This window comes from Salmo salar, chromosome ssa02 (assembly GCF_905237065.1).
Source record: "Salmo salar chromosome ssa02, Ssal_v3.1, whole genome shotgun sequence".
In the NCBI taxonomy this organism is placed as follows: Eukaryota; Metazoa; Chordata; class Actinopteri; order Salmoniformes; family Salmonidae; genus Salmo; species Salmo salar.
The window spans coordinates 75,357,488-75,378,882 of NC_059443.1; the positions used below are offsets into that span (position 1 = coordinate 75,357,488).

The window sequence follows — 21,395 nt, forward strand, 5'->3', positions numbered from 1 at the left end:
TCTGGTGAATATGGCCTCTATGCGTCTCTTCTGGGCCTCGATGGCTCTGCGTTTCTCCTCCAGGCGGGCCCCCAGCTCCCAGGCCTCTGTACCCGGCTCAGGGTGCTTCCCTCCTGGGCTGGGGGTGGTGTGGGTGGGGGTATGGAGGGTGGGGGTGGGGGTATGGAGGGTGGGGGTGGTGGGGGTCGGGGTGCTGGCTGACTCCTCTCCCGGTGCGGCCGGCTGTCTCCTTCTGTCCCGCCGCTCCGCGAAGCTCGTCATCTGCGGGCTGCCGCTACTGTCACCGGTGTTGCTGATGCTGCCGTTGCCGTGACGACCGTGGCCAGGGCGGACGTTGCCGGGGGCGTTTCTAGGAAGGTCGTCGGAAGCTTCCGATGAGTCCACACTTCCGTCGCGGAGGACCGAGTCATCGTCCCGCGAGCCATCCGATGTCCGTCTCCCCTTCTCCCCCCTCTCCCTGCCTCCCACTCTCCGCTTCTCTCCTCCGCCCCCCTCCCCTCCTATTGGCCGGTAGAGCATTCCGGAGCGGCAGGGGGCGGAGCTGCTGAGCTGGGTCAGGTTGTCTTCAGGAGAATGAAGGAAGAAACCTGCAGGAGCTCCTTCTGGACACAAGCGTGGCTCTGGCCTTCCTCTTCCTCCTCCTCCTCCTCTCTCTCCTCCTTTATCTCCTTTCTCTCCTCCTTTCCCTCCTCCACCTCTTTCTCCTCCTCCTCCAGGAGTGTGGATGATCTTGACGGTCGGCAGCTCCCCTAGGGCCGGTGTGTGTGAGTGTGTGTGCGGGCCCCAGGAGGAGCGTTGAGGGACAGAGGCGCTGACCAGGTGACTGAGGTCCTCGGGGGGGCAGTAGGGGACCCGTGTCATCCCCGATGACATCATGCTCGATGAAGTCATCATGGCGGGCACGCCGGCGGTCAGGCTGTTGGTGCTGGCAGAATGCACGGGGTTGCCCATGACAACGTCCACGTCACTGTCTAGACCGAATGGAATACTGAAGGTCACAGCCGAGAGAGGACGACTGGAGAGAGAGGGGGAGAGAGTTAGAGAGAGAGATGGAGAGGGAGAGAGGGAGGAAGAGAGAGAGAGAGAGAGATGGAGAGGGAGAGAGATGGAGAGAGGGGGAGAGAGTGAGAGAGAGAGAGAGAGAGAGAGAGAGAAAGATGGAGAGAGGGGGGAAGAGAGAGACAGAGAGTGAGAGAAAGAGGGAGGAAGAGAGAGAGAGAGGTTCAATCAACTGGGAGGATGGTCCTAAATATATATTTCCACAGGCTGAAACAGTCAGCCACCCTACTCACCAGATCTGTTTCTTGGTCCACATGTTCCCTTCTAAATGTGAAAGAAAGGGAGATGTAGTCAGGAAGACATCTCCAACACTTAGACTTCTCTCAATTGCATATTCCTCGTCTTCTCAAAACCCATTGGATGAGAAAGCCAGGGGTCCCTCCCCTCTGACCTTTACCCTCCAATGGGTTTTGAGAAGTAGACGAGGGGAGAGGACAACGAGGAGTATGCAATTGAGGAAAAGCCCACAGACGCAGAAAGGCAGCTTTAAACTACATTACCCAGAATCCTCATCTCTCTTACCAGGTGACGCAGGAGAGGATATGGGGACAAAGGGCTGTTTGAAGATATAGGAGGGAGAGCCACTGGAACAGAAAACACATTATTATTCATCTGTAATATACGACACGTCTTATTCTGCCATAGATACAATAAACAGGCCATGTGGATGTGTTTCTGTTTGGTTTCTCACTGCTCTTTGGGGTCTAGACCCATAACATATCATGACAAAGACTCCTGAAAACTTCCCATTTTAGAGACGCCAATGAGATTCAGTATATAACACAGACTCATAGTAATGGATGTGAAAGAACATGGAAATGCATTGCACTTGATCGATTGCTGTAGTTTCCCGGTTGCTTTGCACTGTCAAACAATAACTATATGTAGAATGAATATGTGTGTCCTGATTTTACCTGTTGCTGTTCCCACTGACAGGACTGGTGCAGTCTAACAACCCCGAGGCATCTGGCACACAGAGAAACCTATTCATGTTATCAACCATAACACCAAATAAACAGGTTATACAGCAGTCGAATCTCTCTCTCTCTCTTTCTCTCTCTATCCACTATCTTTCTCTCTCTCTCACACACACACACACACACACACACACACACACACACACACACACACACACACACACACACACACACACACACACACACACACACACACACACACACACACACACACACACACACACACACACACACACACACAGACCTCCCCTACCTGTCAGGTCTAGAGGTAGTAATGGCTTGACAAAGTCAGGTTTATGCACCTCGAACCATCCTAGCAGCTCTGCTATGAAACTCATGATATTCACCTGAAGGAGAACAGGGGAATGAACACCTGTAACTTTTAATAAAAAATGTATACGTTTTTAATTGAACCCTTTTTTACAGTAATAATCCAGTAACGACATTCTAGCTGACCAGCTGTCGTTTACAGACGGGGAAGTGGTAGGTTAAAGTAGAGTTACAGATGTAGGATCTTCATTTGATCACTCTTTTTGTTTTTTATTTTTATTTCACCTTAATTTAACCAGGTAGGCCAGTTCTCATTTACAACTGCGACATGGCCAAGATAAAGCAAAGCAGTGCGACACAAACAACAACACAGAGTTACACATGGAATAAACAAACGTACAGTCAATAACACAATAGAAATAAAAGTCTATATAGAGTATATGCAAATAGCGTGAGGAGGTATGGCAATAAATAGGCCATAGTAGCGAAGTAATTATAATTTAGCAAATTAACACTGGAGTGATAGATGAGCAGATGATGATGTGGAAGTAGAAATACTGGTGTGCAAAAGAGCAAAAAAGTCAATTAAAAACAACATGGGGATGAGGTAGGTAGATTGGATGGGATATTTACAGTTTGGCGGTATGAGTGAAGGAGGTTTTGTTGCGAAACAGGAAGCTGATTCTAGATTTAATTTTGGATTGGAGATGTTTAATACGAGTCTGGAAGGAGAGTTTACAGTCTAGCCAGACACCTAGGTGTTTGTAGTTGTCCACGTATTCTAAGTCAGAACCGTCTAGAGTAGTGATGCTAGTCGGACGGGCGGGTGCGGGCAGCGATCGGTTGAAAAGCATGCATTTAGTTTTACTAGCGTTTAAGAGCAGCTGGAGGCCACGGAAGGAGAGTTGTATGGCATTGAAGCTCGTTTGGAGGTTAGTTAACACAGTGTCCAAAGAAGGGCCAGATGTATACAGAATGGTGTCATCCGCGTAGAGGTGGATCAGGGAATCACCCGCAGCAGGAGCGATATCGTTGATATATACAGAGAAAAGAGTCGGCCCGAGAATTGAACCTTGTGGTACCCCCATAGACTGCCAGAGACCCGGACAACAGGCCCTCAGATTTGACACACTGAACTCTATCTGAGAAGTAGTTGGTGAACCAGGCGAGGCAGTCATTTGAGAAACCAAGGCTGTTGAGTCTGCCGATAAGAATACAGTGATTGACAGAGTCGAAAGCCTTGGCTAGGTCGATGAAGACGGCTGCTAAGTACTGTCTTTTATCAATGGTGGTTATGATATCGTTTAGTACCATGAGCGTGGCTGAGATGCACCCGTGACCAGCTCGGAAACCGGATTGTACAGCAGAGAAGGTACGTTGGGATTCGAAATGGTCAGTGATCTGTTTGTTAACTTGGCTTTTGAAGACTTTAGAAAGGCAGGGCAGGATGGATATAGGTCTGTAACAGTTTGGGTCTAGAGTGTCACCCCCTTTGAAGAGGGGGATGACCGCGGAAGCTTTCCAATCTTTAGGGATCTCGGACGATACGAAAGAGAGTTTGAACAGACTGGTAATAGGGGTTTCAACAATGGAGGTGGATAATTTTAGAAAGAGAGGGTCCAGATTGTCTAGCCCAGCTGATTTGTATGGGTCCAGGTTTTGCAGCTCTTTCAGAACATCTGCTATCTGGATTTGGGTGAAGGAGAAGCTGGAGAGACTTGGGCAAGTAGCTGCGGGGGGTGCGGAGCTGTTGGCCGGGGTTGGGGTAGCCAGGAGGAAGGCATGGCCAGCCGTAGAGAAATGCTTATTGAAATTCTCAATTATCGTGGATTTATCGGTGGTGACAGTGTTCCTAGCCTCAGTGCAGTGGGCAGCTGGGAGGAAGTGCTCTTATTCTCCATGGACTTTACAGTGTCCCAAAACTTTTTGGAGTTAGAGCTACAGGATGCAAATTTCTGTTTGAAAAAGCTAGCCTTTGCTTTCCTAACTGACTGCGTGTATTGGTTCCTGACTTCCCTGAACAGTTGCATATCGCGGGGACTATTCGATGCTATTGCAGTCCGCCACAGGATGTTTTTGTGCTGGTCAAGGGCAGTCAGGTCTGCAATGAACCAAGGGCTATATCTGTTCTTAGTTCTACATTTTTTGAAAGGGGCATGCTTATTTAAGATGGTGAGGAAATTACTTTTAAAGAACGACCAGGCATCCTCAACTGACGGGATGAGGTCAATGTCATTCCAGGATACCCGGGCCAGGTCGATTAGAAAGGCCTGTTCGCTGAAGTGTTTTAGGGAGCGTTTGACAGTGATGAGGGGTGGTCGTTTGACCACGGACCCATAGTGGATGCAGGCAATGAGGCAGTGATCTCTGAGATCCTGATTGAAAACAGCAGAGGTGTATTTGGAGGGCAAGTTGGTCAGGATAATATCTATGAGGTTGCCCATGTTTACGGATTTTGGGTTGTACCTGGTGGGTTCCTTGATAATTTGTGTGAGATTGAGGGCATCTAGCTTAGATTGTAGGACTGCCGGGGTGTTAAGCATATCCCAGTTTAGGTCACCTAACAGAACAAACTCTGAAGATAGATGGGGGCAATCAATTCACATATGGTGTCCAGGGCACAGCTGGGAGCTGAGGGGGGTCTATAACAGGCGGCAACAGTGAAATACTTTTTCTGGAGAGATTCATTTTTTAAATTAGAACCTCGAACTGTTGATGAGAATTTGTAGGGTATTCAAGGTTTAAAAAGGCTTCTAAAGTTTGTAATGTCCGCTTAAAAATGTCAGACTTCATTTTCCCTAATGAAAAATGTATCAACCCCTACAAAAAATGTCCATTATATTATAATCCACATAATAATCCACATTCTCCTATTGCTGCAGGATTATTTTCCTGCTGTAGCAAAGTGGCTCAAATTAAGATCCTACATCTGTATGTTCCTACATCTGTAAGTCTATGTTCTGGACAGAGACAGCTCTATAGAGTTGTACGTACGTGTAGTGTTGTGGAGAGATCTTATACATTGACAGAGTTGCACGTACGTGGTGTTGTGGAGAGATCTTATACATTGACATTGACAGAGTTGTACGTACGTGTAGTGTTGTGGAGAGATCTTATACATTGACATTGACAGAGTTGTACGTACGTGTAGTGTTGTGGAGAGATCTTATACATTGACATTGACAGAGTTGCACGTACGTGTAGTGTGGGCGGGGCGTAGAGCAGGTCCTCCAGCTCCAGGTGACAGCACCTCTGTAGACTGGTCTCACTGATCTCTCTGATCAGCTGCAGGTTATACAGACTGTCTGCTACAGACATGGTGTCCTTCAGACATACATCTAGAGGAGAGGGGAGGAGGAGGAGGAGGAAGAGGGGGAGGGTAAGGAAGAGAGGGGGAAGGAGAGGAAGGAGGAGGGGAGGAGGAGGAGAGAGGGAGGGGAGGAGGAGGGAGGAGGAGAGGGGGAGGAAGAGGGTGGATAGGACGGAGGAGGGTGAAGGGGGAGGAGAGAGGAGAGGAGGGAGAGGAGGAGGGGAAGGAAGAGAGGGGGAAGGAGAGGAAGGAGGAGGGGGAGGAAGGGGGAGGAAGAGAGGGGGAGGGGGAGGAAGGAGGAAGGAGGAGGGGGAGGAAGGAGGAGAGAGGGAGGGAGGGGGAGGAGGAGGGAGGAGGAGAGGGGGAGGAAGAGTGGGGGAGGGAGAGGAGGAGGGTGAAGGGGTAGGAGGTGGTGAAGGGGGAGGAGAGAGGAGAGGAGGGAGGAGGGAGGAAGGGAGAGGGGTGAAGGGGGAGGAAGGGAGAGGGGTGAAGGGGGAGGAAGAGAGGGGGAGGGAGTGGAAGGAGGAGGGTGAAGGGGTAGGAGGAGGGAGAAGGAGAGGGAGAGGAGGAGGGAGGAGGAGAGGGAGAGGAGGGAGGAGAGAGGAGAGGAGGGAGGAAGGGAGAGGGGTAGATATCAGAGATGTGTGTGTGTGTGTGTGTGTGTGTGTGTGTGTGTGTGTGTGTGTGTGTGTGTGTGTGTGTGTGTGTGTGTGTGTGTGCGCGTGCGTGCGTGCGTGCGTGCGTGCGTGCGTGTGTGTGTACCCTCCAGTGGCAGAAGGTCAGGACAGTAGTAGTGCAGAACAGCAGCTATAGCACAGCCATTAGACAGATCCCTTACACCAGACACCAGAGGAAAAGTAGGAGTCTGCTTTGACAGAACCTTATCCTTCCTATAACGGATCTGACAGAGAGGGAGGGAGGGAGGGAGGAGGGAGGGAGGGAGGGAGGGAGGGAGGGAGGGACAGAGACATGAGAGAGAGAAGGAGAGAGAGAAAAAAACAACAGTTAACCTATTGTTGAATTAGTTATTGAGACCAAAAGGCCCAGAATTACCCCACAATACAGATGACTTTGCCACGACGTTTTGAGAAATGATCAAGACATGTCATAACCTCCACAGCCAGCCAATAATCCACCAACACAGCAGAGAAAAGAAATCTGACAAACCAAGCACAAGACTTACCGCAGCACAATACTTTGCTGAGCACACACACACACAAGCGCACACGCTGAGCAGAGTTATGGCTCACATGTCAAACGATACATTGTAGTGAAAAGAGGGATGGGAGACAGAGAGGAAGTGCAGAAAAGAGTTGTGATGAAGCAGTGTGAGCTGAGACTATAGCGCTCTCTGGTGGACATGCAGTGGAACAACAGGCAGTACAACCACAAGGCACTTGAGTGACTGAACCACTAAGGAGAAAGAAGAAATCAAGTGAGACCAGAAAAAGACAAGCTCCTTCCTCTAGAGAACTGTGTTAGCAGACTGAAAAACAACAAGCTCCTTCCTCTAGAGAACTGTGTTAGCAGACTGAAAAACAACAAGCTCCTTCCTCTAGAGAACTGTGTTAGCAGACTGAAAAACGACAAGCTCCTTCCTCTAGAGAACTGTGTTAGCAGACTGAAAAACGACAAGCTCCTTCCTCTAGAGAACTGTGTTAGCAGACTGAAAAACAACAAGCTCCTTCCTCTAGAGAACTGTGTTAGCAGACTGAAAAACAACAAGCTCCTTCCTCTAGAGAACTGTGTTAGCAGACTGAAAAACGACAAGCTCCTTCCTCTAGAGAACTGTGTTAGCAGACTGAAAAACGACAAGCTCCTTCCTCTAGAGAACTGTGTTAGCAGACTGAAAAACAACAAGCTCCTTCCTCTAGAGAACTGTGTTAGCAGACTGAAAAACGACAAGCTCCTTCCTCTAGAGAACTGTGTTAGCAGACTGAAAAACGACAAGCTCCTTCCTCTAGAGAACTGTGTTAGCAGACTGAAAAGAACTGGATAGTTGAGACACAGCAATATGGTGGAGCCACAAGTGTACAAGTGTGGAAGTGTACATCAAGACCAGATAGAGGGTAACCGATCAAATCAGCCCCAATGTGTCATTCCGACCAGAATGTGAATCAACAAGAAATGTTGATAAAACATACATGTATAAAATAAAATCATAAATAACAGTGAATAAATAATATATAGTGTTTCCATCCCCAGACAGCAGGGTTGGAATGTCTGTCTGTCTGTCCGTCTGTCCGTCTGTCCGTCTGTCTGTCTGTCTGTCTGTCTGTCTGTCTGTCTGTCTGTCTGTCTGTCTGTCTGTCTGTCTGTCTGTCTGGCTGGCTGGCTGGCTGGCTGGCTGGCTGGCTGTCTGTTAGTTAGCTGAGAGAGAGAGAGTAGCTGCAGGGTTGGAGTGTCTTTCTGTCTGTATGGCTGCCTGTCTGTTAGCTGAGAGAGACGAGGAAGAGGAGGAGGAGGAGGAGGAGGAGGAGGAGGAGGAGAGGAAAGGGAAGAGTGGCGTATACGTTACCACTGGAGGTTTATTCCCAGACTCCTCCTTCAAACAAAAAGCGATGGCATGCTGGATGAGGATGGCAGAGAGAAGGACAAGCGTAAACACCCACAGGTCGCCATGGGAACTGCCATACACAGTCACGTGACGAGGGGGAGGCGGGGGACAGGGGGGTTGAGGGGGAGGCGGGGGACAGGGGGGTTGAGGGGGGGGCAGAGATACATTAAGGTAAGAACCCCCTTCTCATCTCCCCACGATGCACAGGAAAGAAGTTTCCCCTAGGTACAGATCTAAGATCAGTTTCCCCTCCCCCAATCCTTAATCATTAGTGGGGAAAATGCACAAACTGACCAAAGATCAGGCCGGAACTTCCCCCTACTCTAGCCCCATCACCCCCTCTACCATCTAAACTGAGTGTAAAAAACATTAAGAACACCTTCCTACATTACATTTGTTGCACCCCATTTTGTCTCAATTCGTCAGGGAATGGACTCAAGGTGTAGAAAGTGTTCCACAGGGATTCTGGCCCATGTTGGCTCTAATGCTTCCCACAGTTGTGTCAAGTTGGCTGGATGTCCTTTGGGTGGTGGACCATTCTTGATACACAGGGGAAACTGTTAAGTGTGAAAAACACAGCAGTGTTGCAGTTCTTGACACAAACCCTGTGACCCTGGAACCTACTACCATACCCTGTTCAAAGGCACTTAAATCTTTTGTCTTGTCCATTCACCCTCTGAATGGCACACATACACAATCCATGTCTCAATTGCCTCAAGGCTTAGAAATCCTCCCCTTCATCTACACTGCCTGAAGTGGATTTAACAAGTGACATCAATAAGGGATCATAGCTTTCACCTGGATTTACCTGGTCAGTCTATGTCATTGAAAGAGCAGATGTTCCTAATGTTTTGTCCACTCAGTGTAGAGGTAGATGATGAGAGGTGAGTTGTCCTTAACCACAGGATCAGGGGCTGTAGTCATAAAGCCTCTCAGAGTGCTGATCTAGGATCAGTCCCCTCCCTCCTTTTATTCCTTAATATTTAAGAAGCCAAACTGATCCTAGATCAGCACTCCTACTCTGAGACGCTTCATGAATACGGACCCTCTGTCAGTGACTATAACCTCAGAGGTTCAAAGTTCATAAGGTCAGGGTCATGTATATAGTGTCACATTAGCAGGGAGAGAGAAAGAGGGAGAGAGAAAGAGGGAAAGAGAGAGAGAAAAGAGGAGAAAGAGAAAAGAGGGGGTGGTTTGATATAAAGTATCTAGCATTTCGAAAGAGAAACATTATATACAATGAGGCAGACATATCATGAGAGCGAGAGAGGAGAGAGAGAGAGAGAGAGAGAGAGAGAGAGAGACAGAGAGAGACAGAGAGAGATAAAAAGGAGAACACTTACTGGGACCAGTTTCCAGTACCAGCGGGTGGGACACTGCCATATAGAAGCGAGGGATGTGAGAGAGGAGGAGAGAGAGAGAGAGAAGAGAGATAGATAAAAGAGAAAGCAGTAGAAGTGATAGAAACTTTAGGGACACAGCAGTTTAGTCTTTAGTAGCAGTCTTATTTTGATGTTTAGAAATGCTTGCATGTGTGTGTGTGTGTGTGTGTGTGTGTGTGTGTGTGTGTGTGTGTGTGTGTGTGTGTGTGTGTGTGTGTGTGTGTGTGTGTGTGTGTGTTTATGTATGTGTGTGTGTGTTTATGTATGTGTGTTTATGTATGTGTGTATGCGTGTGTGTGTTTATGTATGTGTGTATGTGTGTGTGTACTAACTGTTGGTTGAACAGGCTGTGGGTCTGTGCAGGATGGGACCTCCTCATCCTCAGTGCTCTCTCTCAACTTCTGATTCAACTGCAGAGAGAGACAGACAGTTAGAGACAATCACATGTCAACAGTACCATGGTCCTAATCTAGAATGACCAGGTCGTGTTCTAGAATGACCTGGTTGTGATCTAGAACGTTCTGGTTGTGTTCTGGTCGTGTTCGAGAATGACCTGGTCGTGTTCTAGGGTTCTATAAAGACCTATTGATGTTCTAAAAGGACCTGTTTCTGATCTAGAATGTTCTGGTTGTTCTTCCGGTCATGTTCTAGAATGAGCTGTAGGGCTGGGCGATAAATCAATATCAATAAATATCGAGGTGGGGCCTCCTGGGTGGCGCAGTGGTCTAAGGCACTGCATCGCAGTGCTAGCTGTGCTACCAGAGATTCTGGGTTCGAGCCCAGGCTGTCGCAGCCGGCCGTGACCGGGAGGCCCATGGGGCGACGCACAATTGGCCCAGCATCGTCCAGGTTAGGGAGGGTTTGGCTGGCAGGGATATCCTTGTCTCATCGCGCACTAGCGACTCCTGTGGCGGGCCGGGTGCAGTGCACGCTGACACGGTAGCAAGGTGTACGGTGTTTCCTCCGACACATTGGTGCGGCTGGCTTCCGGGTTGGATGTGCATTGTGTCAAGAAGCAGTGTGGCTAGGTTGGGTTGTGTTTCGGAGGACGCATGGCTCTCGACCTTCGCCTCTCCCGAGTCCGTGCGGGAGTTGCAGTGATGAGACAAGACTGTAACTACTACCAATTGGATACCACGAAATAGAGGTAAAAATATATATATATCGAAGTAATTACTTCCCTCAATAACGATACAAAAACGTTTAGATTAATTTTCGATAACGATATACAATATATAGAATAATTAGGTACAGCAGTCCATTTCACCTCTGTGACGCAGCAGGAACGTGCAGAGAAGTGACAATAAACACGTGGAGAGGTATACGCCCACTAAAAACCACTTTGCACCTCGAGTGATGGAGTAAACCACTATTAACCACGAACAATGAGTGATGTAGGCAAAAACAGTGGCAGTAATAGCCATGGAGAAGGAGCAAGAGCAGATTCAGCTGCTTCAGTTATTTGGAAGTGGTTTGGCTTTTTGAAGTCCGACAAAGAGCAGAGCAATGTTCGGTGCAAATTGTGCCGTAGACAGGTGGCTACCAAGTCTGGTAATACGACAAACCTTTTTCCCCATCTGAAACAAAATCACTCTTAGGAACATGCAGAAAGTTTGAGTTTGCGCCACGGTATTGATAAACGCCCCTCAAGCACCAGCCAATCTAGGGATGTTCACCCGAAGAAGTCAACACTGATAGCGTTTATGCCCTACGAGCAAACATCGAAAAGACACAAAGACATCACAAATGCTATTATGCATTGCATTGCTAAGGACATGCTACCAATTAGCACAGTCGAAAAGGAAGGTTTCAATAGGCTTTTCAATTTAATTGACCTCAGGTACGTGCTCCCTGGCCGCAAACATTTCTCTCACACTGTCACGTCCTGACCAATATAAGTTGTTATTTTCTATGGTAGAGTGGTCAGGGTGTGACAGGGGGTGTTTTTGTGTTTGTTCTATGTTCTCTATTTCTATGTTTGAGTTTCTAGTTTATCTATTTCTATGTTGAGGTTTATTGGGTTGACCTTCAATTGGAGGCAGCTGTTCCTCGTTGCCTCTAATTGAAGGTCATATTTAGTAGGGGTGTTTTTTTCCCCCTGTTTGTGGGTAGTTGTTTTCTGTTTTGTTCCTTGTACCTGACAGAACTGTTGACGGTCGCTTTTTTGTGTTGTTTTTGGATATAGTGTTTCATTAAAGTAAAATATGAGCACTTCACACGCCGCGCCTTGGTCCCCTTTGTACGACCCGCGTTACACACACCGCACTGCCTAAACACTACGCCGAGTGTAGGGAAAAAGTTGAAGAACAGTTCAAGACAGATTTGACGTATTTTGCTACTAATACCGATCTGTGGTCTAGTCACACGTCAGAGCCTTACATTAGCCTCACGATCCACTATATTGACAAAGACTGGAATCTTTTAAATAAATGCCTCAAACATCATACTTTCCCGACGACCACACGGGTGAAGCTATAGCAGAGGGGCTCATTGACGCTCTTGCCTCCTGGGGACTCAGTCAAGACAGACAGGTCTGCATTACAACGGATTGTGGTGCGAACGTGGTGAAGGCCGCTCAAATCAACAAACGGACCCGACTGCAATGTTTTGGACATCGTCTGCACTTGGCCATTGGTAAGTAACCTTGTCAATTGTGTATATGGAAGTGATTGGTTAGATGAAACTAAATGTGCATTTTTTTCATCAACTGATTAAGTTAAATATTACATTTGTACATAACTAAAGGGATTATTGTGATTTTAACATTTGATTAAAATCTCGATTTCTCTTAGAGAGAGTGGGTAGAGACAAACGGGTGGATCAAGCAATTGGACTGTGTAAGAAAGTGGTGGGTGCCTTTTCCTATTGGTGGAAAAAGAAGAGAGACCTGACAGTTGTTCAAAACAAACACAACCTACCCCAGCACAGCTACCAGCTGGGGATCACGTCAAAAGATGGTGCAAAGAGTACCGGAGCAGGAGAAAGCCATTTCACAGGTCTTGTCCAGAGACAAGAAGACCCGGCACTTTGCTCCCACCTGTACAGATATAGATGTTCTTGAGTCCATCAACCAGGCATTGACCCCACTCCTAGAATTCACAGATGCTCTGTCTGGTGAGTCTTATGTCACTGTGTCTTACCTGAAGCCAGTACTACACCTGTTCAATACAGAGGTCATGAAACCTGATGGTGAAACAGAGCTCAACCAAACCATCAAAACGGTAGTCATGGACTATCTGAATGAGAAATATGATGACCTTGCCACAGATGACCTCCTGGACATAGCCTCGTTGGTCGACCCTCGGTTTAAAACGCATTACATCAAAGAGGAGAAGGTGGGCCACGTAAAAGCAAGAGCTGTCTCAGAGATGGTGAATGAGGGAGATGAAAACCCAGGCCCAGCACAGGGAGACGTTGTTGCTACTTCACCACAACTGACAGCTAAAAAGAGAAAGTCACCGGGCCGTTTTTTCAAGAAGCCATGCTCCACCACCACAGGTCTTACTGAAATCCAGCTGGTAGACAAGGAACTCAGCTGCTACCTTCAGTCTCCTGATGCCGACAGTGAAACCAAATCCACTGGACTGGTGGAAGATCCACCCCCCAAAACACTTTCCCAAAGTCAGCTATCTGGCAAAGCGCTACCTGTGCATTCCTGTGACCAGCTCCCCCTCAGAGCGTGTTATTAGCACAGGTTGCAGCGTAGTGACCTGCCATAGGGTAGCTTTAAAGCCAGAGACCGTAGACAGACTTGGCTTTCTTGCTTGTAACTTGTAAGACAACAACTACCCCATCTTCAACTGTGATGTGCCATTAGGCTAACAGTTATAAACAACTACCCCAGCTTCAACTGTGATGTACCATTAGGCTAACAGTTATAAACAACTACCGCCCAGCTTCAACTGTGATGTGCCATTAGGCTAACAGTTATAAACAACCCGCCCAGCTTCAACTGTGATGTGCCATTAGGCTAACAGTTATAAACAACTACCCCAGCTTCAACTGTGATGTACCATTAGGCTAACAGTTCTAAACAACTACCCCAGCTTCAACTGTGATGTACCATTAGGCTAACAGTTCTAAACAACTACCCCAGCTTCAACTGTGATGTACCATTAGGCTAACAGTTATAAACAACTACCCCAGCTTCAACTGTGATGTACCATTAGGCTAACAGTTATAAACAACTACCCCAGCTTCAACTGTGATGTACCATTAGGCTAACAGTTATAAACAACTACCCCAGCTTCAACTGTGATGTACCATTAGGCTAACAGTTATAAACAACCACCCCAGCTTCAACTGTGATGTACCATTAGGCTAACAGTTATAATGTATATTGACTTGCACTACTTGTTTATTTATTTTTGTATTTCTTGCTCATGACATGTAAGGGTTTACAGCTTTAAAAAAAAGTGGAGTTAAAATGTTATTTGTGAGTTCTACTTCTGACAATAAATAAGACACATTAAAATATTTGGTTTGTTCAGGCAGGCTTGAGTCTGAAGCAGATATGCACCTTTTAAACATTATTTGATTAATATCGTGATAATTATCGTTATCGAATGAAAAAAAAATATATTGTGATAATTTATTTGCCATATCGCTCAGCCCTAATGACCTGGTTGTGTTCTAGAATGACCTGGTTGTGTTCTAGAATGACCTGGTTGTGTTCTAGAATGACCTGGTTGTGTTCTAGAATGACCTGGTTGTGTTCTAGAATGACCTGGTTGTGTTCTAGAATGACCTGGTTGTGTTCTAGAATTACCTGGTTGTGTTCTAGAATGACCTGGTTGTGTTCTAGAATGACCTGGTTGTGTTCTAGAATGACCTGGTTGTGTTCTAGAATGACCTGGTCATCTTCTGGTCGTGTTCTGGTCTTACCCGGTTAACCCAGAAGAGGAGGGCATTCTCCCACGGAGCCCCGCCTCCCATTTTCTCCGCCTCTGCCGTCATCTTAACCTTGCCCACCGTCTCCATGGCAGCCAGTGACATCAGTGAGTCAATCAGGACCAGGTGGGCCCTCTAGACCAATCAGACAGAGAGAAGCAGACCATGAGCCAATCATGAGAGAGCAAAGGATCAATGATAGGAGTAACGTTAGGGTTACACACACACTGTAACACACACTGTAACACACACTGTAACACACACTGTAACACACCGTCTTGATGGGCGTGTGGCTGAGGTCTTCCTCTGTGATGGCCACATCCTGGTCCCTGGGCTCCAGGCCCCTCTTGGTGAGGAGCTGCAGCAGTGCGGAGTTGTCCCCTGGGGGCCCCTGAGTAGCGGGCTGGGAGACCCCGTGGAGCAGGGCCTGGGTCCTACAGTACAGCTCAGGGGACAGGAGTAGCTGGGAGACGGAGGGCTTGAGGTGCTCCTGCTCATACTTGTCTCTGTACAGAGGCTCTCGCAGCTCCACCGGGACATTCTCTATGGTGGAGGAGAGGGGTAAACAATGAGGAACCGTAGAACTACCTGAACATTCTCTACAAGGGGACAGAGGACAACCTATAGAGTTAGAACTGTAGAACTACCTGAACATTCTCTACAGGGAGACAGAGGACAACCTATAGAGTTATAACTGTAGAACTACCTGAACATTCTCTACAGGGAGACAGAGGACAACCTATAGAGTTAGAACTGTAGAACTACCTGAACATTCTCTACAGGGAGACAGAGGACAACCTATAGAGTTATAACTGTAGAACTACCTGAACATTCTCTACAGGGAGACAGAGGACAACCTATAGAGTTATAACTGTAGAACTACCTGAACATTCTCTACAGGGAGACAGAGGACAACCTATAGAGTTATAACTGTAGAACTACCTGAACATTCTCTACAGGGAGACAGAGGACAACCTATAGAGTTAGAACTGTAGAACTACCTGAACATTCTCTACAGGGAGACAGAGACCTATAATTAGAACTTAAATCCTGAACATTCTCTACAGGGAGACAGAGGACAACCTATAGAGTTAGAACTTTAGAACTACCTGAACATTCTCTACAGGGGTACAGAGGACAACCTATAGAGTTAGAACTGTAGGACTACCTGAACATTCTCTCTCTCCCCCCCTCTATCTCACTCTCTCCCACTCTCAATCAATTACTACAGAGAGAAAGAAAGGATGAAAGAGTGAATGTACAGACTCTCTCTCTCTTCATCTCTCTCTCTCTCTAGACATATCACACAGAGGACAGATATAATGTCATCATCTGCATGAACAACTCAGCCAGGCGACTGTGTGTGTGTGTGTGTGTGTGTGTGTGTGTGTGTGTGTGTGTGTGTGTGTGTGTGTGTGTGTGTGTGTGTGTGGTGCCATGCCGCACTGCAACACACACATCCCTCGGCTGGGCTCAGGGACCAACATCCCCTTGCTCTGCTGTTCTAGGAGAGGGAAGGATGATCTGAGAGATTGGAGCAGCTCTCCCACTGGCAAGGAAGGAAGAAATATCTAACTCTGGACTGGACTACTCCCCTCCTCCTCCTCTCTCCTTTCTCCTCTCCTCCTCCTCTCCTCTTCTCCTTCCTCTATTGGAGTGGGCTCCAAGAAGAAAGAGAGAGGACAATAATTCCAGGTGGGCTGTTGATAGAGGGAGAAAGGGGAAGAAGGAGAGGGATCTGATCTAGGCTGCGTCTGATAGGACACATTATGTTTACAGCCATTGTTATCAGCAGGACTATGGTCCCCGACACACACACACACACACACACACACACACACACACACACACATAGTCCATCTGTAAATTGCACACCCAATCTACCTACCTCATCCCCATACTGTTTTTATTTTATTTACTTTTCTGCTCTTTTGCACACCAGTATCTCTACATGCACATCATCATATGCTCATTTATCACTCAGTGTTAATCTGCTAAATTGTAATTATTCGCTCCTATGGCCTATTTATTGCCTACCTCCTCATGCCTTTTGCACACACTGTATATAGACTTACTTTTTTCTACTGTATCATTGACTTGTTTATTGTGTTATTGGCTTATTTATTGTTTACTCCATGTGTAACTCTGTGTTGTTGTCTGTGTCACACTGCTTTGCTTTATCTTCGCCAGGTCGCAGTTGTAAATGAGAACTTGTTCTCAACTTGCCTACCTGGTTAAATAAAGGTGAAATATATATTATTTTTTTTTAAACACACACACACAAACACACAAAACTGTACTAGGTTCAACTCTGTGTATTCAAGCTACAGAACACTGGGGATAAATGGAACGCTGGTTGCCATGGGAACGGCAGAAGAGGAGAAAGCCATTCCGTCTCAATCAAAAGGAATGACTGTGGCTCTGGACTGCTGAGCAGGGCCCAGCTAACCCAATTAGCATCATGCTAATCTAATCCAGTAGAAACAGGTTAAGAACGCTAAAACAGCAGAAACACACACAGGGCAGTGGAGGTTCAAAACAAACAGAGGCTTTGACTGAGACTGTATGGCAAGGAGGGTTGTATACAACATACACAGCTATGTAAGGACCAGTGGAGGCTGCTGAGGGGAGGACGGCTCATAATAATGGCTGGAACGGAGCAAATGGAATGGCAACAAACATCTGGAAACTGTGTTTGTTGTATTTGATACCATTCCACTGATTCTGCTCCAGTCATTACCATGAGCCCATCCTCCCCAAATAAGATGCCACCAACCTCCTGTGGTAAAGACACACACACACACACACACACACACACACACACACACACACACACACACACACACACACACACACACACACACACACACACACACACACACACACTGGAGCCTAAACTACACACAATGGAATGTGTTCATTAACACAGAAAGGGGAAGAAGGAGAGGGATCTGATCTAGGCTGCGTCTGATAGGACACATTATGTTTACAGCCATTGTTATCAGCAGGACTATGGTCCTTGACACACACACACACACATACACACACACACACACACACACACACACACACAGACATCATGTCTGACACAGGATCCTCTATTGATCTCTTATAGATTTAGAAGTCACTTAACCTTGATGAAGACACTTACTTTAACAGTTTACACTATAATACCGATGTTACAGTGCAAGACAGAGTGCATCTGTGCAGTGAGTGTGCCAGATGTTGACGTTTGTTTTTCAACTTCCGCATTGGGCTGACTGAGATTTCTATCGGGAATAGGCTACTAACGTCAGGTAGCCTTCAACATACGTCAGGTAGCCTTCTACATACGTCAGGTAGCCTTCTACATACGTCAGGTAGCCTTCTACATACGTCAGGTAGCCTTCTACATACGTCAGGTAGCCTTCAACATACGTCAGGTAGCCTTCAACATACGTCAGGTAGCCTTCAACATACGTCAGGTAGCCTTCAACATACGTCAGGTAGCCTTCAACATACGTCAGGTAGCCTTCTACATACGTCAGGTAGCCTTCAACATACGTCAGGTAGCCTTCAACAAACGTCAGGTAGCCTTCAACATACGTCAGGTAGCCTTCAACATACGTCAGGTAGCCTTCAACATACGTCAGGTAGCCTTCAACATACGGCAGGTAGCCTTCAACAAACGTCAGGTAGCCTTCAACATACGTCAGGTAGCCTTCAACATACGTCAGGTAGCCTTCAACATACGTCAGGTAGCCTTCAACATACGGCAGGTAGCCTTCAACATACGGCAGGTAGCCTTCAACATACGGCAGGTAGCCTTCATCATACGGCAGGTAGCCTTCAACAAACGGCAGGTAGCCTTCTACATACGGCAGGTAGCCTTCAACATACGGCAGGTAGCCTTCAACACACGTCAGGTAGCCTTCAACACACGTCAGGTAGCCTTCAACACACGTCAGGTAGCCTTCAACACACGTCAGGTAGCCTTCAACACACGGCAGGTAGCCTTCTACATACGGCAGGTAGCCTTCTACATACGTCAGGTAGCCTTCAACATACGGCAGGTAGCCTTCAACATACGGCAGGTAGCCTTCAACATACGGCAGGTAGCCTTCAACATACGGCAGGTAGTCTTCTACATACGGTAATCGATACAGTTAAGAGGCTCAAACTCACGATAGACAGACAGGCTGCTATTGAACGCTCCCACAGGAATAAACTACACTTTCTCTATTTCCCTAATAACCAATCCTCAGTCCACTCTCCACCCCAAGACCTCAATACCACGTTCTGTAGCCACATGTAGATAGAATGCTCCCACTTTATTTGGATGGTCCCATATAGATGCTCTACAGACGGTCATACTATCAACACACTGTTGATAAGCAACTGCTTGTTAAGGTCACGGTTAGGTTTGGAAAAAGGGTTAGTGTTAGGGTAAGGGTTAAGGTTAGGGTTAAGGTTAGGGCTAGGGTTAGTAGATAGTTAGTTGAAATGTTGTTGACAGTTATTGAACATCTACAAACCATCTACAAACTATCCAAATAAAATGTTCCCGATAGAACTGCCATGAACAGAGCTGAGGTTATTACGACTCCCTGCCAAAATAAAGGTTAAATCAACTATAGGCCTACATGTTCTATATTCTATATGTTCCCGAATCTACATGTTCCATATTCTACATGTCCCATATTTTACATGCATTGTTTCTACATAGGCTATTTCTATCTGAACCTTCCAAGACGTTGCGTCCTACTGCGCGCTGCAGAGGACATTACAATTCTACAAAATGGACGTGTTAGCAGGCCTGTAGGTTGACAAAGGGAACCCCCAGGTGCAACTGCCAGGGAAATGTGTAGGCTACATAAAAACGATTAGGCGAGATTATATCCTTTCCTCGTCTCCTTTCCTTAATGGTAGGGGTACAATCGCTAATCTGATATAAATTGGCAGGTGAAAGCAACGTGGTCATAATCTATCCACTTCGCCTATCGGTGGTGGTGGAACCTTGTTCCTTTGTGGCAGCTGTATAGCTGACGTTTAACCACGGGCTATATGAGTGGCAGTGTCACCTTCACACGATTGTGTGAACCTATAATACAATCTATAACACACAAGCAATGCATGCGTATGGCTACGAGGAGGCTGGACCACGGTGATGTAGCCTATGCGTGTGCGCGTGTAACACTGACATACATATGGAAGGGATATCCATTTAGGCTACCACGCACACGGTGGCATAGGCCTACACTCATATTAGCCTGATATGTGGCGCGTGCAACACATTTAACTAGCAGATAGGCCTGTTGATCTTGGAGTGTAGGCCTATATTATCGTCCAATAGTATTACAGGCCGCGATATAAATAATAGATGAACTGACGATAGAACTATCCTCCTCCGCCCATACGTCTGTAGGCGAACAGCTGCCCCTTTGAATCAAGGCCTTCTCTTTCTTAACCATTCTGATTTCTGAACCTATAGAGTCACCTTATTTAAAATACAAAATAAAAAGATGAATGAACAGATACTCTGTAACATATGGCATTCAACGCGTTCACCTGTGAGAGTGAAATGGCCAGAGATGCAGTAGCTAACAGCCTGTGATGAAGAGGATAGAAGCATGGGTGTGAGCGTTTGAGATGCTTTGTGCGTGAGTCGCCTGTCACATCTAGCTGTAGTCTATAATCAGACACATCGTAGCCTTGACAACATAAACCTTTTTCGAATAAAATATAATTATTCCATTATTATTAACAGTAAATATCCGTGATTGTGTCCAATAGACGCCCTGGGAAAAACATGAACCTCTGTGGCCTGTCAATTTCCCCGTTATAGCCTAGGGACACCGGCCAACTGCATCAATAACGGGAGAAACGTCAACCGGTAAATCGCCCATGATAAATAAAGCCCATCTTACCTGCGGATCCGTATGACTTCGCCAGTAGCCACCGGACGCTGGCGCACACCTTGGCTCGGTTGAAGTCGTACTGATCCAACGGTTTAATATCCGGTACCGTGGATGTTTTCCTCATCTCACCTGCATCCTCCATAGCCCCACCAGTCCACCCAGCCGCTCCGGGAAGGAAGGGAGGAGGGAGGAGGAGTGCACGCGATCTACAAAGAGGGGTGTTACCGCAGCAGCAGCAGCTGCCGGCGAAAGAAATACAAAATATATAACAGCGATTTAAATCCTAATTGTTGCTGTGTTGCGGCGCAGAATTAACGGTGACACCGTCTATGTCACCACGGCCTGATAATTAAGGTGTTGTTCCTTATTGCCACTGCGAGCAATGCGCGGTCACTTGCTGCGTTGGCATCAGTGGGCTTGGGGATGATGGGTTGTAGTGGTATGCTGATCCACTTTTCAGGACATTATTTCCATTCTTTCTGCTCTGCGAAGCTGTTCCATCACAGAAGTCCCCATGCAGTAGGCTGCTGCACACGCATCCAGATGTAGGAGAGCCGCCACACATTCATTGACCTAGTTTTCAGGTGCTGCTGTAGCCAACGGTCCTGTATGGGGGGTGATAAGGGACATATATAAGTGTAACCTATGTGAAATGGCTAGTTAGTTAGCGGTGATGGCGCTAATAGCATTTCAATCAGTGACGTCACTCGCTCTAAGACTTGAAGTAGGGTTTCCCCTTGCGTTACAAGGGCCGCGGCTGGGTAACAATGCTTCGTGGGGTGTCAGTTGTTGATGTGTGCAAGGGTCCATGGTTCGAGCCCGGGTTGGGGCGAAGAGAGGGACGGAACCTACACTGTTACATAAGGCAACCGTACCACCTGACATGATACTAACGTCTGCATCGCGTGTTAATGAAAGTCATAATGTGCATAGTTTATATTTATATTAATTAAATCTCAACCATAAATGTTAGAAACGTAACTGCTATCCGTTTGTTCCCGTGCAAGCAGACATTCCGAGGTAGCCACCTTGAACTATAGTGTAGCCTACGGC

General features: G+C 47.0%; 1 protein-coding gene across 3 annotated transcripts in view; it reads right to left on the reverse strand.

Moving 5' to 3' along the window:
* Positions 1-20,900, reverse strand: part of LOC106592921 (calmodulin-regulated spectrin-associated protein 3) — a 26,786-nt gene extending 5,886 nt beyond the window's left edge. Inside the window, exons 1-13 of one of the 3 annotated variants that reach the window (XM_045710036.1) lie at positions 20,352-20,898; positions 14,720-14,988; positions 14,440-14,580; positions 9,888-9,965; positions 9,517-9,549; positions 8,135-8,185; positions 6,379-6,517; positions 5,505-5,644; positions 2,290-2,383; positions 1,974-2,025; positions 1,582-1,643; positions 1,293-1,323; positions 1-1,015 (exon numbers count right to left, since the gene is read on the reverse strand). The exon at positions 1-1,015 is cut by the window's left edge and continues 1,422 nt beyond it. In XM_045710036.1, coding sequence (XP_045565992.1) covers positions 1-1,015; positions 1,293-1,323; positions 1,582-1,643; positions 1,974-2,025; positions 2,290-2,383; positions 5,505-5,644; positions 6,379-6,517; positions 8,135-8,185; positions 9,517-9,549; positions 9,888-9,965; positions 14,440-14,580; positions 14,720-14,988; positions 20,352-20,484 — 2,238 coding nt within the window. In that variant the 5' untranslated portion in view covers positions 20,485-20,898. Of the gene's footprint in view, positions 1,016-1,292; positions 1,324-1,581; positions 1,644-1,973; positions 2,026-2,289; positions 2,384-5,504; positions 5,645-6,378; positions 6,518-8,134; positions 8,186-9,516; positions 9,550-9,887; positions 9,966-14,439; positions 14,581-14,719; positions 14,989-20,351 lie in introns of all 3 variants that reach the window. The other 2 variants (XM_045710039.1, XM_045710042.1) reach the window with 2 other exon arrangements.
* Positions 20,901-21,395: the final 495 nt, after the last annotated feature.